This window comes from Euleptes europaea, chromosome 1 (genome assembly GCF_029931775.1).
Source record: "Euleptes europaea isolate rEulEur1 chromosome 1, rEulEur1.hap1, whole genome shotgun sequence".
Taxonomy (NCBI): Eukaryota; Metazoa; Chordata; class Lepidosauria; order Squamata; family Sphaerodactylidae; genus Euleptes; species Euleptes europaea.
The window spans coordinates 102,023,205-102,050,486 of record NC_079312.1 but is presented as its reverse complement, the minus strand read 5'-3'; the positions used below and the strand labels follow the sequence as shown (position 1 = coordinate 102,050,486).

General features: G+C 45.5%; 1 protein-coding gene across 1 annotated transcript in view; it reads left to right on the top strand.

The window, feature by feature from the left end:
• The window catches only part of NSG2 (neuronal vesicle trafficking associated 2), a 75,416-nt gene extending 48,626 nt beyond the window's left edge, over positions 1 to 26,790 (top strand). Inside the window, exons 3-4 of the mRNA XM_056856313.1 lie at positions 23,544 to 23,654; positions 26,220 to 26,790. Coding sequence (XP_056712291.1) covers positions 23,544 to 23,654; positions 26,220 to 26,411 — 303 coding nt within the window. The 3' untranslated portion in view covers positions 26,412 to 26,790. The remainder of the gene's footprint in view (positions 1 to 23,543; positions 23,655 to 26,219) is intronic.
• The last annotated feature ends 492 nt before the right edge of the window (positions 26,791 to 27,282 follow it).

Below are 27,282 nucleotides of genomic sequence, written 5' to 3'. Positions count from 1 at the left end.
TTTACTAGGCAGACTTGTGTTTACGGGGTGGTGTGCCAGTGCCTTCCCCAGTCATTTTCCCTTTACCCCCAGCAAGCTGGGTACTCAGTTCACCAACCTCGGAAGGACGGAAGGCTGAGTTAACCTCGAGCCGGCTACCTGAAACTGACTTCTGTCAGGATTGAACTCAGGTCGTGAGCAGAGCTTTTGACTGCAGTACTGCAGTTTACCACTCTGTGCCACCGGGCCCGTGTGATTGTGGATTACAACTGGATTATTTCTTGAGCTGGTTCCATCTGCTTAGCCAGGATTGAGACCAAGCATGCTAAACCAGAAAGCATAACGTGTGTCTGCAGGACGTGACTTTGCCAGAGTGGGGAGAGGTTCTGAATCCTTTCAAACCCCTCTCTTGAATCTCCCTGGAAATTCTTTTCTGGGACTGCCAGGGAGAATCCATTCTCAGTGGCATGACTAATGAAAATAAATAGAAGAGAGGCAAGCTGTTACATAATATATGCCAAGGTAAGGTTTATCTGCACTTATGAAGCATCTTTCCAGCACTGCAGTCAAATCACCAGGATTTTCAGAAGCAGAATTGTAGAGCATTATCTGATTCTCTCAGAACATTTAATTATATTTATTATAAAGCATCACAGACTGCCGACTGAGAACTAAACAGGATTGAGCTTGCCTTGGTGCATATTCTCAGAGCAAATAGATTTTCAACAGTGTTCATTTACCCAACCCGCCAAACACTTATGACAGTCTGACTGCAGGAGATTTACAAACCTGATAGTTACTGATGCTTAAATGGGAGCTGCAGAGCTCTTTTGGAACACCCCCACCCCTTTCCCTGGGTTTCCAGATAGGAAACATTTGCCAATCTGGCCCTTAGTAATTCTCATCATTTGGGTGACATTGTTGTGTGATGTCTTGTCATGGGAGATGCTGGGTCTGTTTCTTGGTGGTTGGACACGGAGAGAGCCTACTGCCCCTGGTTGCCTGCTTCTCCCAGTTAAGCTCCCTCAAAGCTGAGCAAATCACAATCCTTGTGTATGCTCACTTCTACAAAGAAGAAAACCAGGTGTTATGAGACTTGACTGTAAGGCTGAAATACTTGTGCCTCAGATTGTCCTACCTTATAGTCCAGTGTCATAACAGCTGGTTTTCTTCTAGGTAAGGTAAAGGTCCCCTGTGCAAGCACCAGGTCATTCCTGACCCATGGGGTGATGTCACATCTCGACGTTTACTAGGCAGACTTTGTTTATGGAGTGGTTTGCCAGTGCCTTCCCCAGCCATCTTCCCTTTACCCCCAGCAAGCTGGGTACTCATTTGACTGACCTCGGAAGGATGGAAGGCTGAGTCAACCTTGAGCCGGCTACCTGAAACCAACATCCATTGGGATCGAACTCAGGTCGTGAGCAGAGCTTGGACTGCAGTACTGCAGCTTACCACTCTGCACCACTACCTCACATTAAAAATGGGAAGGGGAAGGGACCTGTGGTAGGATTGTCAGGTCCCTCTTCACCACCGGCGGGAGGGTTTTGAGGCAGAGACTGAGGAGGGCGGGGTTTGTGGAGGGGAGGAACTTCAATACCATAGAGTCCAATTGCCAAAGTGGCCATTTTCTCCAGGTGAACTGATCTCTATTGGCTGGAGATCAGTTGTAATAGCAGGAGATCTCCAGCTAGTACCTGGAGGTTGGCAGCCGTAACCTGTGGTAATGGAAGCATCACAAAGCACCAGACCTGTGTGTGTGTGTGTGTAAAGTGCCTTCAAGTCACAGCTGACTTATGGCGACCCCTTTTGGGGTTTTCATGGCAAGAGACTAACAGAGGTGGTTTGCCAGTGCCTTCCTCTGCACAGCAACCCTGGTTTTCCTTGGTGGGCTCCCATCCAAATACTAACCAGGGCTGACCCTGCTTAGCTTCTGAGATCTGACGAGATCAGGCTAGCCTGGGCCATCCAGGTCAGGGGACCAGACCTGTACCGGATAGTGATTATGGAGCAGGAATCTGACAGGATGAGAGGGGGTAGTTGGGTGACTTTGTCCTCCATTGGACAGAGCAGGGTTGTCATCTCTCTCAGAAGAAATCCCATGGGGCTGCTCAGTGGCATATTTTAATATCGTTTAATTTCCTGCAAATTAAAACAAATCTTATTTAGGAAAGTGGTCAGGGGGGCAAAAATAAAAATAAAACGGGCCAGTTTAAAATCGGCGGGGTGTCTGCCTCGGGATAGAGCTCAATGCCTCCTGCAGTACAACAGATGTTCTTAGACGGTTACAGCGTATCAGAGTCAAAGACTGAGACCAATTGAGGCTTTTGGCAGAGTAATTACATTCTTTGCCAGTTTCCTGAAGCTTAACATTTGTGCTTTAATCCAGGGACTTAATGGTCTTAATTTCTTGTTTGAAAGATTGTACGCCTTTGCTGTGCGCTCTCACTGTCCACCACCCCACCTATTTTAAGTAGTTGAGGGAAACAACGTGGACAGCTGTTGCAATCATACTCTGCTTGTGGGTGTCCACGGCATCTGGACGGCCACTGTTACACACAAAATGTTGAACTTGATGGACCATCTGATCCAGCAAAACAGTTCTGAGATTCTTTATGTCCTTTATATAGGGTTGCCAACCTCCAGGTAGTAGCAGGAGATCTCCTGCTATTACAACTGATCTCCAGCCAATAGAGATCAGTTCCCCTGGAGAAAATGGCCGCTTTTGCAATTGGACTCTATGGCATTGAAGTCCCTCCCCACCCCAAACCCCGACCTCCTTAGGCTCCACACTAAAAACCTCCCGCCGGTGGTGAAGGGGGACCTGGCAACCCTACCTTTTAGCATCTGACACTGAATCATACCAAGCAGGATGTACTCCTGAGAGGATTGTTTCTCTTGCAGTGGATTGATCGACAAATTTTGCTTTCATACAACTGTTGCTATATGAAGAGGAAGGAACTGTTTTTCCCATGAACTGCTAGATCACTGAGCTTTTCATCTTCTGCTGCTGTTAACCATCACACACTTATTTCAAACCGGTGTTTTCTAAGTAAGTTGGCTGAGACACTGTGAGTTCTCTTTGGAACTCCCAATACTTTTCAACAGCATATAAGTAGGGTTGCCATCCTCCAGCTACTGGCTGGAGATCACCACCTGGAGGTTGGCAACTCTATTAATTGTAAGCATCAAATATATGTGTTGGATTCTAGAGTGGTTTAGTGGTTAAGAGCGCTGGACTCTAATCTGGAGAACTGGGTTCAGATCCCCACTCCCCCACATGAAGCCAGCTGGGTGACCTTGGCCTAGTCACAGTTCTCTCTGAACTCTCTCAGCCCCAACTATCTCACAAGGTCTCTGTTGTGGGGAGAGAAAGGGAAGGCAATTGTAAACCGGTTTGAGACTCCTTAAAAGTAGAGAAAATTGGGGTCTAAAAACAAACCTCCTCCTCCTCCTTATGAATCTCTTTCTTAAATAACCAGGAACCTCTTTAAAGTTCCCCTTACTCCATTAATTACTCTACTACAGAGTTGTGGTAGTTAAAGGATCTCCCCCCACCCCCCAGGATCACTTAAGGATGATGATGGTACAAATATTTATGCTAAGCCAGGGGGATCTTCAAGTGCATGAAATCTGGTGTGTGTGTGTGTGGGGGGGGAGAATGTCAAAGTGTTCCTGCTCTAAAACCAAGCTCTTATTCTTTAAATGGGCACCATAACACATACAAACATCCCCTTAATTTTTTTTAAAAAAAATTCTAGGTGGAGTGAACCAGTGTTCCAGATGTGGGGATATACCCATTGCTTGCAACTCAGCCACAGCCACGGCCTGAGGCCCTGAGCGGAACCTGTTTCAATTAATAAAATTCAAGGACAAAGTCAAAATTCACAACATGGACAACACTCAAGATGTCCCCTCCTCACCCGCCTGCTGCATAGATAGGGTTGCCAACCTCCAGGTACTTGGATTGCAATATTATCGTTATTCAACGATAAGCAATCACTATGGCTATGATTTCTTCAATTGCATAAAACAAACCAATGATACCAGTATAAATTATATCATTTATACTGATATCATTGGTTTGTTTTATGCAATTGAAGAAATCATAGCCATAGTGATTGCTTATCGTTGAATAACCTCCAGGTACTAGCAGAAGATCTCCTGCTATTACAACTGATCTCCAGCTGATAGAGATCAGCTCCCCTGGAGAAAATGGCCGCTTTGGCAATTGGACTCTATGGCATTGAAGTCTCTCCCTCCTCAAACCCCGCCCTCAAACTCCACCCCCAAAACCTCCCACCATTGGTGAAGAGGGACCTGGCAACCCTATGCATAGAGGGGAGTTGGGAAGAGCTTGGGGAAAACTTGATTTCCCCCTTGAAGTCTGGCTGTAGTTACTGGCAAAGAGGCTTCAGAAAAAAATTAATTCCTGTCACTTGACTGTCATGGTTCATCTTGGTCTGTTTTCTGGCTTGGGTCATTTCATAGTCTGGACAGCGGGGACTAATGTGATTGAAGTATTTGGGGACAGCTGCTGCTGCCTCAGTGCAATGGACTGGACCAGACAGCCTTCAGGTACCTTCCGGCCCAATGCACCTGTATTAATGTATCCTGTGCGAGAAGAACCAGTGTACCATGTGTGAGAGCAGCTGCTTTGATAGTTTTATTTCATGACCCATGATGGCATATCCGTAGCGAGGCGCAGTTCATTACTTCGGCTTTCTCCCAAGGAAAACACACAGCCTGATTTCTAAAAAGGCCCTTTACACTACACAAGCACTGCCTTTGATTTGATTTCAGGTGAAAAGTTCATTGGTTTTGGGTTGGAGGAATTATTTCTGTGTTTATTCGTAAACAAGTTTCCGTCGTTCCTGGGATCTTGCTATACAGGCCTCGCTTCTGGGGGATGTGGTGTTAAATGTCAGAGCTGCATGCAAAAACTGAAAAGGTGGAAAAGGGATCTGAGGACAAAACCCCCGAATCTTGGAAAATTAAGCTCAGGCACTTACTGGCTTGGTTGATCAGTCTGTTGAAGTGGGACTGAAAAGACAATCCATGCTTTGATACTTCTGTGTGTTTCCTCAAGAGTGGCTATTGCAATCAAAATGAAGGTGGGCTAAGAAGTCATGGACCAGCCAAGTCAAACTAGGCTTGCCAAATCCAGCTTGGGGAATTTCTGCAGATTTGAGAGTGGAGTTTGGGGACAGGAGGAAGCAGGGATCATAGAATCATAGAGTTGGAACGGACCACCAGGGTGATCTAGTCCAACCTCTTGCACAATGCAGGAAATTCACAACTACCTCCACCCCTCACATCCCCAGTGACCAGAAGATGGCCAAGATGCCCTCCCTCTCATCTGCCTAAAGTCACAGAATCAGCATTGCTGACAGATGGTCATTTAACCTCTTCTTAAAAACCTCCAGGGAAGGAGAGCTTACAATCTCCTGAGGAAGCCTGTTCCACTGAGGAACGGCTCTGTTAGAAAATTCTTCCTAATGTGTAGACGGAAACGCTTTGTGATGGCAGAGTTTGCCCTCCAAAGCGGCCATTACCTCCAGATAGGGTTGCCAACCTCCAGGTGTGGCCTGGAGTTCTCCTAGAATTACAGCTGATCTCCAGACTACATTGATCAGTTCCCCTAAAGAAAATGGTAGCTTTGAAGGCTGGATTCTATTCCATCACATTGCCGCTGAGATCCCACCTCTCCCCAAACTCTGCCCGCCCCAGGCGCTACCTCCAAAGCTCTAGGACAGTGATGGCGAACCTTTTAGAGACCGAGTGCCCAAACTGCAACCCCAAACCCACTTATTTATTGCAAAGTGCCAACATGGCAATTTAACCTGAATACTGAGGTTTTAGCTTAGAAAAAACAACTTCCCTGGACGACCTGGTGGGCAGCGGGGAGTCCAGGGAAGGGGGCAGGGCCTTTGAACTGCTCCACGCTGCCTGCAAAAACTGCATTAGAACAAAAACTGCATTAGACCTAATATAGATGGGAACCAGACATCCATAGTGGTACCTTCACATTCAGAGGCAGTCTACCAGTTGTGGGAGGGCTGTATTCTCCATTCTTGAGGAAGTCCTGGAGAGACCTAGCAGGCATTTGCTGGAATCAGGAAAGTTTTCAGGGAGGGACGGAGGGAGGAAAAGGAAAGGAAGAAAGGAAGGAAGAGCTTTCTGGCCAGGGAAGGAAGGGGGCTTCTGGGCTGGTGAGTAGGGCGGCAGCCACCTCGTGCGCCAAGGAAAGGGGTTTTTGGTGGGGAAGGGGGCTTCTGGGCCAGCATGAGAGGCAGCTGCAGCCTCTCAAGCTGAGGAAAGGGGCTTCTGGCGGTGGGGGGGGGGGAGAATGAGGCTTCTGGGCCGGCGCGCTGCCACCTTGCGCGCCCAGGAAAGGGGTTTTGAAGGGAGAGGGGAAAGGGGGCTGCAGGGCAGCTGCCTTGCGACCCAGGAAAAGGGTTTTTGCCCATGGAAGGCACCGAGGGAGAAAGGGAAGAGGGCTGGAGGGCCGGCTCGCGAGGCGGCAGCCGCCTCGTGCGCCCTGCAAAGGGTTTTTTGGCCGGGAAGGGGGGAGGGAGAGGGAGAAGGGGGCTGGAGGACGACAGCCGCCTCGTGCGCCCTGCAAAGGGGTTTTGGCTGGGGAGGGAGAGGGAGAAGGGGGCTGGAGGACGACAGCCGCCTCGTGTGCCCTGCAAAGGGGTTTTGGCTGGGGAGGGAGAGGGAGAAGGGGGCTGGAGGACGACAGCCGCCTCGTGCGCCCTGCAAAGGGTTTTTTGGCCGGGGAGGAGGGAAGGGGGAAAGAGAGGGAGAAGGGGGCTGGAGGGCGGCAGCCGCCTCGTGCGCCCTGCAAAGGGTTTTTTGGCCGGGGAGGAGGGAAGGGGGAAAGAGAGGGAGAAGGGGGCTGGAGGGCGGCAGCCGCCTCGTGCGCCCTGCAAAGGGGTTTTTGGCCAGGGAGGGGGGGAGGGAGAGAAGGGGGCTGGAAGACAGCCGCCGCCTCGTGCGCCCTGCAAAAGGGTTTTTGGCTGGGGGAGGGAGAGGGAGGCCGGAAGACGGCAGCCACCTCGTGTGCCCTGCAAAGGGGTTTTTGGCCAGGGAGGGGGAGAGGGAGAAGGGGGCTGGAGGGCGGCAGCCGCCTCTGCGCTCTGCAAAGCGGTTTTTGGCTGGGGAGGAGGGGAGAGAAAGGGAGAAGGGGGCTGGAGGGGGACAGCTGCCTCGTGCGCCCGCAAACGGTTTTTTGGCCGGGGGAGGGAGAGGGAGAAGGGGGCTGGAGGGCGGCAGCCGCCTCTGCGCTCTGCAAAAGGGTTTTCGGCCGGGGAGGGGGGGGGAGAGGGGAAAGGCTGGGCGGCGGAGAGTCCAGGGAAGGGGGCGGGGCCTTTGAACTGAGCAGTTCAAAGCTGGCGGCTGGGAGGGCAGGGCCCCCGCCACCCAGCTGAGCCGTACGTGCCAGCAGAGAGGGCGACGCGTGCCGGAAATGGCACGCGTGCCATAGGTTCGCCAACACGGCTCTAGGAATTCCCCAAGCTGGAACTGGCAACCCTCCCTCCAGGGAAACTGACCTCTCCAATATGGAGAGCAGTTGTTATTCTGGGAGAACTCCAGGCCAAGCCTTGAGGTTGGTACACCTAGAACAAACACATTTATACACGAAACAGCCAAAATTCATTTAATTTGAGGATCTGCCTTTGTTGCAGATCTGAATCCCTTTGCCTTTCTCCAAAATGTGGCATGTTTTACTTAGGAAACAAGGCTGAATTCAAACATACCTTTATGGTGCAAGAGCTCCTGTACTGTTCTGTAGTCCACACAGCTGCCTTGCAAATAGGTATCCTGCAAATAGGTTAGGGTTGCCAGCTTTTGGCTGGAAAACACCTGGAGATTTGGGGTGTGGAGTCTGGGAAGGGAAGGGTTTGAGGAGGGGAGGGACCTGAGCAGGGGGTAACGCCATACAGTCCACCCTCCAAAGCAGCCATTTCCTCCAGAGGAACTGATCTCGATTGTCTGGAGATCAATTGTAATAGTGGGAGATCTCAAGGTACCACCTGGAGGTTGGCAACCCTGAGGTAGGAGAATAGTTGCTTTCCCGTGCTACTGTAATTTCACCTTGGGGTACAGTTAGTGTTGATATGGGCAGAAGGAAAAGGGAGTTGATGTAAAATGAAGAAGTACCTGCTACCTGGATAGTAAGGACCGTCACTGCTGGCTTCTTGGTCAGGAGTCCACAACATGTAGCCCGCGAGTGCAAACTCACCCACAGACACCTTTTCTTGTGCCTGTCAACACACCCCAGAGGGACTGGCAAGATACCATGCCACAACTTCCCCCACATCTGGTGTGCTCAGCCCCGCCATGTCCACTCCATGAGCCCCAGCTTGGATTCCTTGGTTGAAGCTCCATCACAACCTCAGGTTGAAGGAGGAGGGAGGAGCCAGGAAGCAGGTCTGCACTTCCACATGCACCAGGACAGAGGGGAGGCAACAGGTAGCGAGTCCCCTTTGCCGAGTTCATCATTCCAACCTAACACGGCAGCCACGGGAGACCAGGAAAGGAGCCATGCAGTGTGTATGTGTGTGTGTGTGTGTGGGGGGGCTGCAAGCAGCAGCTGTTGTTGAAGAGGAGCTCAGGCTCTCACAGCATGGCGGCTGATCCTGTCTTGGCCGCTTCTTCACCAGCCCACAAGTGATGAATGCACTGTCCTCCTAGCAGCCACAAGGCCCTGGTTCAGCTCCTTGCTGGGAATGTGGCAAATTTAATGGGCATTTATGTTAGCACATGGAAGAGAGCGTCCCTCTGTCCTGCTGACTTGGCTCCAGTAACCTCTTTGATCTGCTACAGCTTTTATGGCTCTCTTTTTGTGTGCCTTTGTTATTCCTGGAGTTGATGACATTCATACATTCCCCTTTTCCTCCAAATACTAATTTAATATGGGATCTTTTCTTTCACCTCACAAATTCTTTCTGCTGGGAGAAGGGAGGAAAGCCCTTCTCCTCCCCTCTCCCACAAGAATAAAGGGAAGATTCTTGCAAGATTTCAAAGTATGATTGAAGAAATCAAGCAGTTTTTAGAGTCTAAAGATCAGCATGTTGATCAGCTATATGATAAGGTTTGGCTGTTGGACTTGGCTTTTTGAGAGCTTTCATGGTTGCGTCCACCACCCCGTGTGTCACAATCCCAAAAGTGCCCACAGGCACAAAAAGGTTGAGGACCCTTGATCTAGGTCACTGATAGCCAGTGGCCCATTCTCAAGATATCTGAGTGGCGCACTAAGGAAATACAATTGCTGGATCGTCCTTCCTTTGCTGAACAGCTGAACTATACTATCAGCTCTGACAGTGTCAGTTACTTCCATATCTACAGGTGGAGAAGAGAAAGGAGGGAAAGCTGGACTTACTCCAGGAAGACCCCACTTCCTCCTGACAGGCAGTGACATTTTAAGAGTGGGCCATTAGGTCAGTCAGATTAGTCAGATCTTTACTCCTGCTGTTGGAAAAACTATATTAAGATGGTCAACTAATAGTGCTGTGTTTCTGGAGACTGTTCAAAGATAAACAAGTACTTCCTGTTTTGGAAATCATCAAGAAAAAGCTACACCCCCAAGCCTTAAAAGGGCAGAAGTTTGGGGCTTTCAAGAAGATATAGTAGGCTGGAATTATTTCAAAATAAGCTCTTTAGAAGTACTCTGGGAACCCCACAGAGTACTCCCAAGTGCTTTTTTTGAGAGCAGAAACCAGTCTTATAGCTATATGTGATAAGTTAAATGCTTACCTTTTAAATTATTGGGTAAAGCTTATTTCCGTGCTGGAAAGCAGACTTACTCAATTGTGCTTTAAGCAACCACTGCTGCTGCCTTTCACATAGTAAACAAAGTTTGCTTCAAATGCAGGAACGCCAAGAATTTCCTCATTTTTCCTCACTTTGAAGACTGATCTGGCTAAATCGGAGATTAGATCAAGAATTTATGAAAACTCCACCTAGCATGACATGGCCCTAGTGGGTAACAATGCAATTGTCCCATTGCAAGCTATATGCTGACATGCAGATTATCTTGTTTAACTCAGTTATTACCCTCTGAGAAAAGCTCTTAAGGTTTAACTTGATGGCAGTTGTCATTTTGGAAGGCAGATATATTATTATTTATTTTTATTCATTCAGAAAATTTATGTCACTTTTACGGAGTCCTGCTTGAGGCAGCTTGCAAAGTTAAAGGCATGTACAATGAAATAATTAAAAGCAACCACCATAAAATTATCAATACTAAAACATATAAAAAGCATTGAGCAGCCTAAAATGATATCCATAAAACGGTCCTCAGATTAGAACTGAGCCATAAAAACAGCTATAAAAAGATGGAATACTTCACCTAAAAGCCTGAGGAAAGAGAAATGTTCTGGCTTGGCACCTATAGGAGAGTAGAATTGGCACTTAGCACTTGGGCATAAGATCTTAACAAATGGGCTGAAGCCTGGAGAGTGTGTAAGGAAGTGGTCCTTCACATACCCAGGCCTCAAGCCTTTCAGGCCTTAAAAGTAACAAACAACCGTGTTGAGTTGTGTCTGGAAACTGATGGATAGCCAGATCATTCAACATGGGTGTGATGTGATCTGTATCCAGCCCTCAACAATAACCTGACTGCTGCATTTTGGACCAACTGAAGTTTTCAAACAGGTTTCAAAGGCAGACTCAAGTAAAGCACATTATTGTAATCTTACTTTTTTGATAGGGCTGCCATCCTTCAGGTGGTGGCTGGAGATCTCCTGCTATTACAGCTGATTTCTAGGCAACAGAGATCAGTTCCCTTGGAGAAAATGGCCACTTTGGCAATTGGACTCTATGGCATTGAAGTCCCTCCCCTCTCCAAAACCTCCCCTCCTCAGGCTCCACCCCCAAAATTTCCAGGTATTTTCCAACCTGGATCTGGCAACCCTATTTGTTGATCAGACAATGGATCATCATGGCTGGACCTGCTTTCTGAGGAATGGCCATTGCTGGCATATTAGCCAAAGCTGATAAAACGTGCTACAGAGACCTGAGTCTCCATGTGCCTCTGTGGTAAAGAGACACTGAAGATTTCATTCACTCTTTCTGAAAAATGTCATATTGATACATCAGCTAGGAATAGGTTTCTCCCGCAGATGTTGTTAGGCAAAGAAACGGTCTGACCTTCAAAAGCTTAACATGTTATTGGCTAGTAAGCTTCAGAAAATAGCAATTCAGTTGACAGCACATGCTTGAGCATTTTAAAGATTCTGTGTGGCTTTTGTTAAATTCCACCTTGTTGGCTCTTTTCATGATTCTTTTAATGAAAATAAGCCAATTGCTCATTTCCCCTGGTCCCCCCCCTTTGTTATAGCCAATGGCTGATGGAAATCAACTAGTTTGGTTAGCTTAGTCCTGGGCGGTAGATATTAGAGCACCAAACACTGAATCTTGAGTCCCTTATGCACGAGAATTTTGCATTTGCAGCAGGTGTTTATTTTAAAACAAATCCATGAATAGAAGGTATCACCTTAGGAAGGTTTCATTTTTTTTTACTATAAAGGGGGGGGGAAGGGCTCCATAAAGGAACTGAATCTGAAATCTTGAGAGAGATAATGTACCAGAAACCAGGTATCGATTCACATGCTCCATTTGTGGCCATGCAGGATTTCAATTTTGCTGGATATTGCGTTTGTAATTTGCATCCCTGTTGTATCTTAAAGGGCCTTTGCAACCTTGAGGTTTTTAATGCAAAATCCCACATGAAATGAGAGTGGCAATGTGCCATAGATGAAATATGATGGGAAGTTATGAGATGTCACTTGTGAAAGGTCAGCAGCTGGATGATGTGCCCCTGGACGGTAATCCCATTAATTGAATCACCTACTTAGATTAGTGATTTGAAAGGCAAGTCAGTTTCCATTTTTCTCAACACACGCGCTTTCCTTTTTCTGATGGTCCAGTCAGTACCATCACTCTGTACTCTAAGCATTAATTGGGAATGTTGAAAATGAAGGCTCTTCTTTCTGTCATGGTTTAATTGCTGGAAAAACAACAGGGGGGGGGGTTCCAGTGATGAACAGATGGATGTCACAGACAGTAGCGGAACTTCTTCACCTTCGCCTCCTCCAACCACCTCTGACCCCCGGAGAGTTCTTTTCTGCGGTTGTGGGACCCAAGGAGGAATAGCAAGATGGGTCAGTTGGCTGCAGTGAGAAGGGGGAGGAGGTGAACTTTCCCAGTTTGCCTGTTCTGTCAGCAGAGTTATGTTGGCAGAAGAGACAGGAAGGGCGATGGGCCTCCCTTACACATTCTCACTGCAGTTTCCTTACCCATGACCATTACTCCATGTGGGCCCAGAACCCTGGAATTCAGCTCTCTCAGAAATGGCTGATGGGGGTAAAGAAAGCAGGGAAGGTCTGCAGTCTTTGGGTGAAAACGCATGGTCGCTTTAGCCTCCTTTATTCCCTGTTTCAGCCAGGATTCAGCCAGGATCGAATGCATGTTCGGCGAAATGCATGTGTTCGATTCTGGCTGAATCTTGGCTGAAACAGGGAATAAAGGAGGCTAAAGCAACCATGCGTTTTTGCCTTTTGTGTGAGCGGATTGCTGGATCCAATTGAGTAGTTGCTTTTCCACAAAGCAACACCAGTCCCTAACTGGATAATGAGCACAAATCAGACAGCGTTCATATTTCTATTTTTCACTTACATGTATTACACAGAGACAGAATACTTTTCTGAAGGGTTCAGCTGTAAAAGCAGCACAAAGCCTCCCTTTGTAATTTTACCCAGTTTACCTCTTATCCTCTTTATAATTACCACTGGCATCAATTTGTGTAACAGAAGTCAGATTTAAGGCATGACAAAAATGAAGGTGCTATAGCTTCTTAGAAATCTGGCCATCATACCTGTGTACTTCACAGTTAAACTCTGGCTTGCAAAAGTCTTCAAAAGCTATTCTATCAGGACTACAAGACACAATGAAACTCTTGAGGATTCTGCCATTTTGCTCAATGTTTGCTGTGCATCACAAGAATTACTTTTTAGACTAAAGATGAATAGCAGGACCTTTGTCTGGATGGCCAATCAGATGAGACTATTCAGTAAGATTTCAGTGTCTGATCATGCAGTTTTAGCTGTGTGACTTCGCTATGGCAGAGTGTTGGACATCAGTGATTTCCTGTGATGTCAGAAAGTAGCATGGAAAGTCTGTGTGTATGGCGCTAAACCAGTTGGTTGAAAACTGATACAAATCTAGATTGGTTTGGGGGCAGCAATGCTTTCTAGGCTCATCATACCATAAAGAGATTGCTGCTGCTTTTTCTTTGGTCCTCAAGTAGAGACGCCAACAATCCATGGAAGTGGAACATATTAACCCAAATCTTGGTTTTGCTATGAGCATTCATTCTCAGGCACAAAATCAAGGTAGAGGTGTTTCCTTATCACAACAGGAATTACTTTAGTGGGCTTGGCTAGAAGGGAAGGATCTATGCAGACACCGCATATCCTCTAGCTTATTTGCTAGAGTTAATGAAAGCTGCAAGATCCTGTTCTTGGGTTCCACAAGGTTGCTTCATGGAATGTCTTCCTGCCTTCAGCACAGAGGAATGAATTCCTTGGCATTGACCAATTAAATCATACATTGTGCTTGCACATGCCCCTTGCTCCTCCTTGCGGGCATTATTTAATGGTTTTTAACCCCAGTTTAGACTCCCTACTTGTATGGAGAAAATACACTGAGGCACCTATATTAGGATGTCCTGGTGAATTGGAGCTTGATCAAGCCAAGACGTTTTGCACCAAGCTTGGTACATGAAGAGAAGTGGAAGAAAGGAAAGGTGCATGAGAACAGAGTGACAAACTGTATTTGTACACAACTGGAGTCTGTTTGAATCTTCTCCTGATGTCTGAATACAGCTTAAATATCTGCACCCCTGTATGATCTTTACAAAACTTGATCCTATTGCAGTGCATGTAATTTTATGTAATATGCAATAATGTATCACAGGAAAGCAAAATTCAGTTATTCATAGAATCATAGAATCATAGAGTTGGAAGAGACCACCAGGGTCATCTAGTCCAACCCCCTGCACAATGAAGGAAATTCACACACACCCAGTGACCCCTACTCCATGCCCAGAAGATGGCCAAGATGCCCCCCCTCTCTTAATCTGCCTAAGGTCATAGAATCAGCATTGCTGACAGATGGCCATCTAGCCTCTGATTAAAAACCTCCAGGGAAGGAGCACTTACCACCTCCCAAGGAAGTCTGTTCCACTGAGGAACTGCTCTGTTAGAAAATTCTTCCTAATGTCTAGAAAGAAACTCTATTGATTTAATTTCAACCCGTTGGTTCTGGTCCGATCTTCTGGGGCAACAGAAAACAACTCGGCACCTTCCTCTATATGACAGCCCTTCAAGTACTTGAAGATGATTATCATATCCCCTCTCAGTTTTCTCCTCTTCAGGCTAAACATACCCAGCTCCTTCAACCTTTCCTCATAGGACTTGGTCTCCAGAACCCTCACCATCATTGTTGCCTTCCTCAGGACATGTTCAAGCTTCATATATGCTAAACTAATTATTCTAGACTCTTACATGCTTGAATGATAGGGAGGAATATCCCAAGCTCCTCCCCACAATATATCTGCCAAAGAGAAAGTTGTTAATATTGAGACTTTTAAAGCACCCAAAGTATTTTAAGAGGTCTGTAGTGCTTGCAAAGTGGGTTGCTATTCTCCTTTGTTTGTTGAAGGCCTGATAGGAGTTGATAATGAAATATGTCACATGGCCGTGGCTTGGCACCACCAACATTTTTCAGACATCGAATCCATTAGGGCTCTAACAGCCACTCGAAATGATATTACTTGGCGGAGACTGACCAGTCTAATTGAGCCACTACTTACTGAGCAAGCAATTTAATTATTTGACGAATAGCTTGGGAACATGGTATGCTCGTATGCTCTGTGCTTTTGCTACACTAGCGAGATGGGGGAATGGGGAATTAGCACCATGGATCTTTCCTTAGGAGGTGGCCTCCTACTTAGTCTTAATTACACGACATGCAGAAGTATAAGCACAGTGCCCAAAGGGAGGGGGGTCGTCTGATATATTCCTAAATTCCAAGCAAGCAAAGAAACCAGAGGGGACCTGTTTTAACATACAAAAAAAAAAAAAAAAACATGTCAGAGAATAAGAGCATTTAGTTTGCATAGTGAGTGCTACCTGAGCAAATATCTTAAAAATGGGCTTCACTATAAGCCTGTAGTGAGCCACTGATGGCCATCTTCTAAGCTTCCTAGGATTGGTTATTGGTGTCAAGGGTTTTCTAAATGGGGATGAGTTTCCCTAGGAGAATATGGAACGTTGCTATAAAAGGAATTCCTCTATGATCTATCCTGTGCCTATCTACCAGCCTGGCTTCAGTGGTGGGAATTATCAGTCATACACCAGGGCTGGGGTTGCCAACCTCCAGGTACTAGCTGGAGATCTCCTGCTATTACAACAGATCTACAGCTAACAGAGATCCATTCATCTGGAGAAAATGGCCACTTTGGCGATTGGAGTCTATGGCATTGAAGTCCCTCCACTCCCCAAACCCCACCCTCCTCAGGTTCTGCCCCCCAAACCTCCTGCCATTGGTGAAGAGGGACCTGGCAACTCTAATCAGGGCCCATACATCATCAGAGCCCACTGTCTTTTGGAACTGAGCCTCCCCACACTGCTGTGGGACATGGAAGCGATTGATGTTTCTTGCCTTCCTTTGTAGGTGAGCAGGCTTGTGTTGTGCCTCTTGGGTGTACATTCTGCATTTTCTCTCTCTGCTCTCTCTTTGTCATCCACATGGCTGTTTCATGGAGTGAATACTAATTTTGTCTGTGCGGAAAGTGTAGTATATAAATTAACCCAAACGTTTGGATTGCCTGCCCTTTCCTTAACTGTGGGATGGCAAAGAGTCCTCTTCTTCCTCACCTTGGTAAGGAGGAGCAGTAGTTCATTTCACAGTAACTCATGCCAGAGCAGGAGTATGTACAGAGATGGGTCCATAAGATTAGGGTTGCCAAGTGCCTAGTGGTGGCACGGACAATCCCGCCAATCCACTGGGCTGCCCTCCGACCAGCTGAGGGCCGGCGGGCACTGAGTGCACGTGCCACTTCCAGGTTTACCCAGAAGCGACGTGAACGCTCTGGCAACCCGTTTCAGCCGAGATCACTAGAGCGTCTGCTTCGCTTCCAGGTAAACCCGGAAGTGATGTAGGCGCGTTGTGCGGGGTGCGCACACGCATCGCAACAGCCACATGTGCGCATTGCGCACCTTGGCCGCAGCCCCGCAAAGCTCCCGCCGGTGGAGCTATGGGGCCTGGCAAGCCTACATAAGAGAGGGACCCATCGCTCATATTTTTAGAGGATCACTGGAGGCATCTTGCCTTTTCTTGCCTTTTCTCCAAGGGAACTGATTTTGGTCATCTGGAAATCAATTGTAATAGTAGGAGATCTCCAGGTGCCACCAGAACTGATTTTAGATGTTTGGAGATCAATTGCAATAGTGAGAGATCTGGAGGTTGGCAACCCTAGATCCAGAAGATGTTGTGGTGTAACTGAGATAGTGCCCATGTTAAAGAAGCAGGCAGTCCATCCACCAACAGCATCTGTTTTCACTTCCCTTTGGTTCATATTCTGAGCTCAGTTGATTTGGTTACACTGCTTTACACTTCTGAAACTTTCAGGCTGGACTATCATAACATACATTCAGCAGCATTCAGAGCACATGTAGCTCCCCACCCCAGGGCCATTTCAGATCAGGAAAATGGCATAGGGGGAAGACAGGAGCTCTTCGTCCCCCTGTGCTGTGTTCTTGATCTGATCTGGGCCCCGATATCACTTCTAAATTGAGTTCCTCATGGGAAATTCACAGTTGGCATATGGCTGCAGGTCCCCATGGTGATTATGTGATAGATGTAGCATGTAGTTTGGACCTGGGCTCCCCTGAAGATGATTTGGAAGTTTCAATTGGGATGGACTTCAGCTGCATACGCCATGGTTGGTGATTGGGTCACATATGCATACGTAGCCTACTCTCAAACAATGTCACTGGCTTCTAAGTTGCTTCCAGGTTCACTTCGTATTAAATTCAATTACTTTTAAAGCCCTTCATGACCTGGGACCCACATCCACCAAGAGCTGCCCAACAAGTCCTTCTGAAGCTGCCCTTCTATTTGCCAGGTTTGCAAATGGCAATGGCTAGATTGCATGCTCCTGTCATCTGGAACTGCCTGCCTGATAGGGTTGCCAGGTCCCTCCTCGCCACCGGCGGGAGATTTTTTGGTGCGGAGCCTGGGGAGGGTGGGATTTGGGGAGGGGAGGGACTTCAATGCCATAGAGTCCAATTGCTAATGTTGCCATTTTCCCCAGGTGAACTGATCTCTATCGCCTGGAGATCAGTTGTAATAGCAGGAGATCTCCAGCTACTACCTGGAGGTTGGCAACCGTACTGCCTGACAAGATTCACAAGACCTTGCCCTCATCATTTCACAAGGCTTGCAAGACTTTTCCCTTTGAAAGGGCTTCTGTGTCATAATCACTGGCATCTGGTTTTAGTTGTACTTTCCTCAGTCGTCCTTGTGTACCTGGCATTCTGCTCTGTACCATCAGAGGGCTTTTGGCTGGTTAAAAAAATTAGTCGTTGCTATAGTATTATAATGCTGTTGCAACATAGCAACTACCTTGGGGAGAAAGCCAGCAAAAAGCCCTCTGGTGGTGTGAAGAGTGAGGGAATGGGGGCATGAGATAATGGGGGCATGAGTCTGGGTGGGAAATCTGAAAATACACAGCTTTCTATCCAGTTAGTGTGCTAACCCACTTTGACTGCAGTCTTTCAGGAAAGATTGCAGCAAAGCACGGGGGAAGCCAGAAAGTGGACAATTGGAAGATGACATTATGTTGGATCCTTTGAAAAAAACATTGCTTCAACTTGGAAGCCAAGGCAGCCATGTGGGTGAAGCTGTGGCTTGGTGGTAAAGCATCTTATAGGGGGCTGGACTCAGTTGTAGAGCATCTGTGTGGCATGCAGAAGGTCCCAGGTTCAATCCCTGGCATTTCTAGTCAAAAGGGTCAGGTAGGAGATGGTCTCTGCCTGAGACCCAGGAGAACCACTGCTGGTCTAAGTAGACAATACTGAACTTCACGGAACAGTGGTCTGATTCAGTATAAGGCAGCTTCATAAGCTTAGGTCATTTTGAACTATGGAAAGTTGGGATTAAGATGTTTACAACTGAGCAGGGAAACATGGAGGATTGTGAAGTCAGGAGAAAGGTAAGTCCTACTAGATGTTGAAGAAGGATAGAGAGAGTGAAATGTGTGGTGTCTCTTTTCAGTGGCAGAATAGAATGCTTAAGGCTGGCTTTAGGATCCGTCAAAGAAAATCAATACGTTGAGTTCTTTGCAACCCCACGTAAGTGCAAATGATGAAAGGTCTTGTTAAGAAATCAACTAAAAAAACAAAACAGTTGCTGAGCGTTTCACTAGAACTAGGTCTCATGAAAAGTAACATCAATAAAACACTAGCAAAAAAGGAGACTAGAAAATTGTAAATGGTTGATAAAAGCACATTTGGTTATTTGAGCCAACAAATTGACACAGGGGGTTCCCTTAGAATAAACATTCCACTAAACATAGAATGGGAGGAAACATTTATACAATGGAAAACAGTGGGAATTACACACAATAGAAAGAATGCTCAAAATCATCAGTAGAAAGGATGCTATCAAAGTAATCAGTGCACCCTTGTGCAAGAAGTTGACACTGAAGGCTCAACGAAACGTTAAGTGTGATCTGAGTTTTGTCGGGAAATGTAGAGCCCCAGAACAGGGAAAAAAATCCCCACCCCATAGTAGGGTTGCCAGATCCCTCTTCGCCATCGGTGGGAGGTTTTTGGGGCAGAGCCCGAGGAGGGCGGGGTTTGTGGAGGGGAGGGGCTTCAATGCCACAGAGTCCAATTGCCAAGGCGGCCATTTTCTCCAGATGAACTGATCTCTATCGGCTGGAGATAAGTTGTAATAGCAGGAGATCTTCTGCTATTACCTGGAGGTTGACAACCCTACCCCGTAGCCATTTCAGCTTGATAAAATGGCACACGAGGGAAAGCTGAAGCCCCTCCTTCCGCCCACCATGCTTGTGAGCAGGGGTGGTCTCAGCCAATTGGCAACAACCACCCACAGCCCCACCCCCTAAAGGAGGTGGGGAAAAAGGGAGAGCAGGCTCCTGCTGCCACTTATGCCCACTCCATTTGGGGCTTGGGCAGCAGGCTTGCAGAGGTCACTATGGCTCCTACCCACCATGCACAGGGGGTTGCCAACCTCCAGGTAGTATCTGGAGATCTCCCACTATTACAACTGATCTCCAGCCACTAGAGATCAGTTCACCTGGAGGAAATGGCCACTTTGACAATTGGACTCTATGGCATTGAAGTCCCCAAACCCCGCCCTCCTCAGGCTCCACCCCCAAAATCTCCAGGTATTTCCCAACCCGGAGCTGGCAACCCTAGGGCCACCCCTGGCTTGGTCCTGCTGGGTGGGCAGCGGTGGGGTGGAAGTGAATCTGGGGCCCCCTCCTGGACTTTCCCCCCTGGGCCCAGAATCACTAAGAGTGCCCCTGCTTATGAGCAGAAACTGATCTGCAGTTCTTGGGAACGAGAGTTCCCTGTTTCGTACAGTACTAGTAGAGGCTGTGGCCCTTGACCTGGGTCACATGTAATGTTTTGACCCCTCAGCAAATGGCAAGCTGAAATGCATTTGCAGAGTGATCTAGTTTTTAACTACAGCCAAAAGAACTGGATGACGTTGCATTTTGGCAAAAAGAGTGGTGAAATTAAGGCCAGGTCCAAAGCTGGGAGTGGGCTCCCTGGCCTCAGAGACATAGAATGAAGACATTAGTTTCCACAACAATCCAAAGTTGTGTCTAGTCAGTGTAGAGTAACTGTCCACCCTCTGTGATAAATCTCTGGGGATAAAGTTGGAGGAAAAAACCATGATTTCCTTATGCTCGCATAGAAAAACTCCTTTCTATTGTGCCTGTTTTATCCGCTTGCAGATTTTTATTTCCCTTAGGGGATTTATATTGCTTCAAGGTTAACCAAGGTTCTTGCTTTTTTAAAAATAAAATGGAAGTTTCTTAGGTAGTTCAGCTGACTGATCCTGTAGCACTTGAATGTTTAATGCATTTCTGTCTTTTTCAGAGTACTCACAGAGCTGTAACTCATGCTCCTCACCTTCCAGTCTATAGGCAGCTTTTTATTGCTTACACCATTTATGCATCTATGGACATTTTACCTCAGATCGGTTTTGTATTTTTTTAAATAAACTTTATTACATACCTAAAAATTACATACATACATAAAATTGGGGGAAATAAAAAGAAACAAAAATATCAATCAAATTTACATACCATTACAGATAAGTAATAATAATAAAAGATAACAAACTCAGCTACTCATATTAAAGCCAGCAAAAACATTACTCATCTTCCTCTCCACGTTCCAGATTTTTGAAAGTTTTTTTCCATTCTGGAGATTATTGGGATCCAGACAGCATCTAGATCTTCCATATCTTTATCATTTTTATAATAAGTTGGCTAAATTAATACGTACGTTTGTTTAACCTTCTCTATACAATTGTTTATATCTGGAAATTCAGATCGGTTTTGTATTATACATTTTCATGAATAATATTAGGCTACGGAATGTTTCCAGAATTAGGAAAGGTAGGGGAATGATCTTTTATGAGAGGAACAAGAGGATGAGAACAGGGGAAGGATCAGATTTTGGGTGAAGAAACTGGATGCTTACAGGCTGATGCAACAATGCTATGTCTCCAAGAGAATGTACAAAGCCAGATGAGAAAAAATGACTTTCTCTACCATTTAAGGGAGACTCAAACTGGCTTACAATCACCTTCCCTTCCGCTCCCCACAACAGACACTCTGTGAGGTAGGTGGGACTGAGAGAGCTCTAACAGAGCTGTGACTTGCCCAAGGTCACCCAGATGGTTTTGTGTGGAGGAGTGGGGGGAAAATCCAGTTCATCAGATTAGCCCCCGCCGCTCATGTGGAGGAGTGGGGTATCAAACCCAGTTCTCCAGATCAGGCTCCAGCGCTCCAAACCACTGCTCTTAACCACTACACCACACTGGCTCTCATAAACTGATTTTCTCTACCTTTTAAGGAGAATCAAACTGGATTTCAATCTCCTTCCCTTCCCCTCCACACAACAGACACCTTGTGAAGTAGGTGGGTCTGAGATAATTCAGAGAGAACTGTGACTAGCCCAAGGTCACCCAGCTGGCTTCATGTGTAGGAGTGGAGAAACCAACCTGTTCACCAGATTAGCCTCTACCACTCATATGGAGGAGTGGGGAATCATACTTGGTTCTCCAAATTAGAGTCCACCGCTCTTAACCACTACACCTCGCTGAGGAAAGCTACAGCTAGAGACTATTAGGAATGGAGACGTAGGAACGCTGACTCTTGGCCATATGAAGCTTTGGCTGTGAAATGTACAGTCTGTGCTCTAGATGAGCGGTGTACACAATGTCCTCTGTGTTTGGATGGCAGTGCCTCAGATGGCATATCTTTTTGCTTGCTTTGGCTGTCCCAGAAAGTCTGATGTATTCTCCTTGATCAATTCCCAGACCAGTGTTTTTTTTTAGCTTATTTAGGGATCACATTTCACATTGATCATCAGCTTTCCAGGTGCTGTGATGTCCTCGGTACAGCACGACCTGGAGATACTATTGAGCTGTCAGTTATGTTCGTAATTGATGCTATTTACACAAGTGCTGAACTGGTTGTTTTATGCTTTTCTGCCTACATAGTAGATGTCAACCCTGATCAATTTGTCCAATTTATATATGCCAGAGATGCAAGGAATTAGTTGCTTCATAACTTGCCTTACCTGCTCAGTAGGAGCCTTTCCAGCTCAATTTGTTTTCACCACAGTAGCGTCTCCATTGCTAATCTACATGCTAAAGGCTGATCAGAAAACACACATGGAGCAGCTCTGCTGGGACTGTACCACTTTAGAATTAAGGAGTGACTGATTGCTCCCCCACAATAAGAACTCCTTGCTGGTAGAAAGCTAAGCTTGAGGAGGGGGAAAGCCCTGGACTATCTCTTTTTCTAAAACATTACTCGTTTGCTATATGCAAGGAGGTTTTTTAAAAAATTACTCTCAAAGAAAATTCCAGAAGGTAAATTTACAGCACATTTTTTATATCTTCGAATATGCCTTTGGTGTGTTGATTTCATTGGTGATCTTTTAATGGCCTGGGTAACACCTGTTTAGTTTGCCTGACCCACATGCATGAACTGGAGAACTCACCATAAAAGCTCTCAGTTGTACTGTTTGGCTCTAGAGCAGTGTGAGGGGGGAGGAGGGGCTTCAGGCTTCCCATTGCGTGCTGTTTCTACAGGAAAAAGTGGTACAGGAGGGAAGCCTGAGGTCCCTCCTCCGGCCCCTTGCAGTGCTTCAGAGCCAAACAGAGTGATGGAACACTTTTTGAGCTGGGCTCCACAATTCACATGTTTGACTGCAATTTGGGTGGGGCAAAGCACATTTGGTTACTCCAGAGCTGCCAGAGCCACTATGGGTTCCTGGATAAAGATTCCCTCTGCATACACACCCTCCCCACCCAGAGGAGAGATGGAGGAGAGCGCAGTATACTTAGAAGGGAAAGAACTCATCAGTACTTATGGAAACAAAAAGCCTCTCTAGGAATCCATAATCACTCCAACACGTCACTTAACTGGAAAACATAGTAAGGGTTTGGTTTAGCTGATTTAATTATCTGCTTTAATTAATGCAATGGATGATTATTTTTGTATTATATGTTGTTGTCACCCACATTTGATCCAGACTTTGTCAAAAGAAAGGTGGGTTATATCAGGGCTTCTAAACCTTTTCCACATGTGAGCCGTTTTCACCTGAGAAATTTTATGCGACCCCGGTTATATAGGTATATAAAATAGGTATACATGATAAATTATAAAGAAAATTATTTTAAAACAATTATTTGGTATACCTTTTATTGTTGCCAAATTTTTCACAACCCCACATTCAGTTACCCATATGGGGTCGTGATCCAGTTTAAGAAGCTTTGGGTTATATAAATAAATGTGTGTGTGTGTGTGTGTGTGTGTGTGTGTGTATTTATATGAAAGCATGAGAAGAAAATGAGATAGGTGGGTTTCTTGGCCCTCAAGAATAATCTGGGCCCCAAGGAATGTAGTCCCACTCCTCAGCAGCCTTGGTCTTTTCCTTCCCATAATGCTAGGTAACACAGATATTTTTGTCATTAGGTGCCAAGAGATGGGAATCAAAGGCTTGGATTGTGTGAATAATTTTCACAAGCACCAGATAGTCTCAGCTATGGAGTGTTATTTCCCTTCCACTAAAACTTACATTTGCTCAAGAGCAATGGTTTTTAATGGGTCCACAGAAGTTCATTAGGCTGGTTTATTAATATAAGTCATTTGATCATGAGATTGCACATATGTTGATGAATATTTGTCTTTGTTGACTAATATTTCTCTTCGTTTACAGGTCACAATTCTCATAAGTTTGGCTCTTGCATTCCTCGCCTGCATAGTGTTTCTTGTGGTATACAAAGCTTTTACCTATGACCATAGTTGCCCAGATGGATTTGTTTATAAGGTAAGAGATCGGAAATGGATGGACTGTCTCTGCTAATGACAGAAACTAATTGACTGCATGGCTACAATTTAGTCCTGCATCTTCCCTTTAGGATCAAAGACATCATTAGTCAAGAACATGCTGAAAAGTGGTTAGTGCTTTAGGAAACAGGGGTTTGCAGCACCCTCTGTCAGCCACAATTATTTCAAACCCAATAGGTTTAAATCGGCATGAAGACCTCAACTATTCCCATGCATTTCTTTCTAAACGAGCTCACAGAAACTGGCTCTCTGAATTGGCTCACCATAAATATGAGCCACTCAAATATTTTGAGACTAATACTAATGCTCAACGAATGTTGGTTTTCTGATCATTTTCCACTGACGCTGAATCTGTGCTTGCTGGGAGAGAAAGGGAGTACATGCACATTCTTGTCAACTATCAGTTTTAAGGGTATATAAATATGTAATATATAAAATATAAGGGTGGTGGTTACCATGTGACTCCCACGCGTGAGAGAGGGGGGAATAAGCTGAGAGAATGCATAATGTTAAATCAGCCTGAGCATGAAGAATACATTTCAAATGATCTCAGTAGAGGATAAAACTATGTATGTTTGTGTGAAATCTTGGAATACAGAAAAGCTGTCTCCCAAATTCCCAGGGTTTGACTGGGCAGAGCCTAGGCATATGACCTGCCTAAGACCATCCAGAAAGCTTAATGGCTGAGTAGAGACTAGGGTCATTCCAAAATAAAATGGGGGGGGAGAAAATAAATTTTGGGTTCAGTATTATTGGGCCCGGTTTTTTCCAGGAAACCCAGAATAAGCCGAATACCCATACTGGTAAAGGGGTATTTTGGCTTTATTTCCAGGTTTACCAAAAATAAATTGGGTCCATTATAGTCTATGGGGATTTTTCAAAGCTCCTGTGGGGGCATTTTTAAAGGTAGAGTCAACAAATTTGCAGTGTAGCTGCAAGGGACTCTTCTTAGATGGACACCGAAGTTTGGTGAATGTTGGGTCAGGGGGTCCAATTTTATGGGACCCATCCACCAGGGATTTGCAAGCCGAGCTGGCCATCGGTTTTCAGGCTCAGAAGTTCAGCGTTGCTGAGGACTGGCGGAAAGAGCCGATTGGCAGGCCGGTGCCTCAAAGTCTGGGGCTCCCTATCTGGGGTGCATAGCTTGATGTCCATGCAAATATCTATTCAGCGTTTTCAGGAATTGCCTATTCAGCTTCGGGCAGATTCCCAGGTTTTGGTATTCGGTCAACCCAAAACACGAATATTGCAGAAACGGCTAATTTCAGATTTATTTTCAATTCGGATGTATTGATATACACAAACTTAGTTGAGACTTTAACCTGTGTATGACACATCCTAAAAAAACTTTGGCCCCTTTCAAACTGCCCTTATAATCTGTTTGAGCAGCCAGTTGCTAACAGATTTTTGTTTGTTATTTCAGACACAACTGTTTTGGTTCCCGTCTGCTAACAATATTTTTTTTACGTTTTCAGACAAAGCCGCTTGTGTCCCGTTGGCATTGCGGGGCTCAGCCTTTTTAAAATGAAAACTGCTTTCTCCCATTTTCAGTTCTTCCTTGCGCTTCTGAATTGCTCCAGTGTGTGGAGCATTTCCAATAGGACTGCTGTTTTCTCCCACCTTTTCCCATGCTATGTTCTTTTTCAACAGCTCCAGGCATGTCAATGGTGCTGCTGTAGCACAAATCTTAGAAGATTAAAAAAATCTGGAAAAAAATGTGGTGCAGAAAAAGGCAGGGAAAATAGCGGCAATGTTTAAAATGGCCAGAGTGCTTCAGAGCACTTTAGAGAAGGCTCATAGATGGATTGAAATGAGCTATATGAAACACCCATTTCTGTATCGCTTTACTCGGATTCGGGCCAACAATGGATGACATGCAGTTTAGAACAGTAATCTGAAAGGGGCCTTTATCTTTTTGACACATGTACGGTAGTAGGACTGTCTTGAAACAAAAGATTTTTTTTAAGGGGAAAAGGTTATTTATGCAATAAACTTAATATCCAGTGATGACACTTTTTATATTAATTAGGTATATCTTGAGCATTTGTGAAGAGCATAATGAATTAATTCAGTATTTATTAGTATCTGCCAAGATTATGGTAGCTTCCAAATGGCAAATCTCTGTTGACTCTTTTCTTAACTATTGGATGTATCAAATATGGAAGGCTCAAGAATTGTCAAAATGGACTGAATTTGTTCAGGTTAGGGATGGAAGAAAGAGATGGCAAAATACTGCATTAACATAGTCTTCTCTGATCAAGGTTTGTAAACAGCACTAGAATTTCAATATAAATAAATAAATCAGGGTGTCTTGCAATAAATCGATATAGCTGATTTTGTGTACAAATACACAGGCACATGATACAACATTTATATTTAAATGACTTATTCCTAATGTGCCTAACATTTTTTTTTGCAATGCATGTGACGCAAAAACATCTTGTGGCTGAATTGCAGTACACTGAGTATAGGTCAGGTGGTGGTTGACATATTTTCCACTGACTATGATTGTCGCTCACTAGTCCTCCCTTTCCTTTACCATCAGCATAAGCGGTGCATCCCAGCCTCCCTGGACGCCTACTATTCAGCTCAGGATTCCAACTCCAGGGGACGATTCTACACCGTCATCAGCCATTACAGCATGGCTAAGCAAACCAGTTCGCGGTCCGTCTCTCCCTGGCTTTCTTCGGGATCGGTAAATCATGAAGCCAAGGCCACCAAGACAGAAGGCCATTAAAGCAGTGTGGTGGTCAGGGGATGGGGAAAGGGGGGAAAAGAACATCATGTCTCTAAAGCATTGCTCTAGTTCAGAAAGGGCACCGTGCTTCTAGTGCAACAAGAATAAACTAACTCCGAGTGCAGGTGTCATCTTAATGGATCTTTCTTTCTCTCGCTCTCTTTCTCTTCTTCTCTCTTTGGTGCATTGTTCTCGTCGATTTGTAACTAAGTCACAATCTTGTACAAAGGCATGTTAGGTGTTGACTATATCTTACAATGTACAAATATTTTTAAAAACCATTGCTTAATATTTGTTAGAAAAATAAAAATTTAAAAAACAAAAAAAAGCAAAGGCAGACAACTTTGACCAGGAAGCAGAAGAAACAGCAAACAAAATTATTCATGCCTTATTTGGCTAAGGAGATGGAGCCCTGAAATGTGTGTGTGTGTGCGCGGGGGTAGAACCACATGTGATAGGATTCGTTCATCAGAATATGGTGTGAGAAGGAATCTGCAACTACTCATAAAGGTAGAGGGGCACTGTATAATAGTGCAGATCTAGAATCAAATAGTTCTTAGGTATGTGCATATGCAGCCCAACTCAAAAGCTCCCCAGATGCTCTGATGCAATAGGGAGCTGTACTTTACATGGAAGCAAATGGGGAAGTCCTTGTACCCAGGGAAGCTCATCTGTTCACTGGAACCACTGCACATGCAATCAGAGAAAGATCACTACTTTGTATGTGTGCTATTTTTCACAGAAAGAAATACTGGCTGTTGCTTATTTGAACATGTGACTTCATCAGTACAATACTTAGACATTCAGATGTTACCTATCAGCTACCAACTGCAATTAAAATATTAACAGCAAACCAACCCTAAAACAAAAC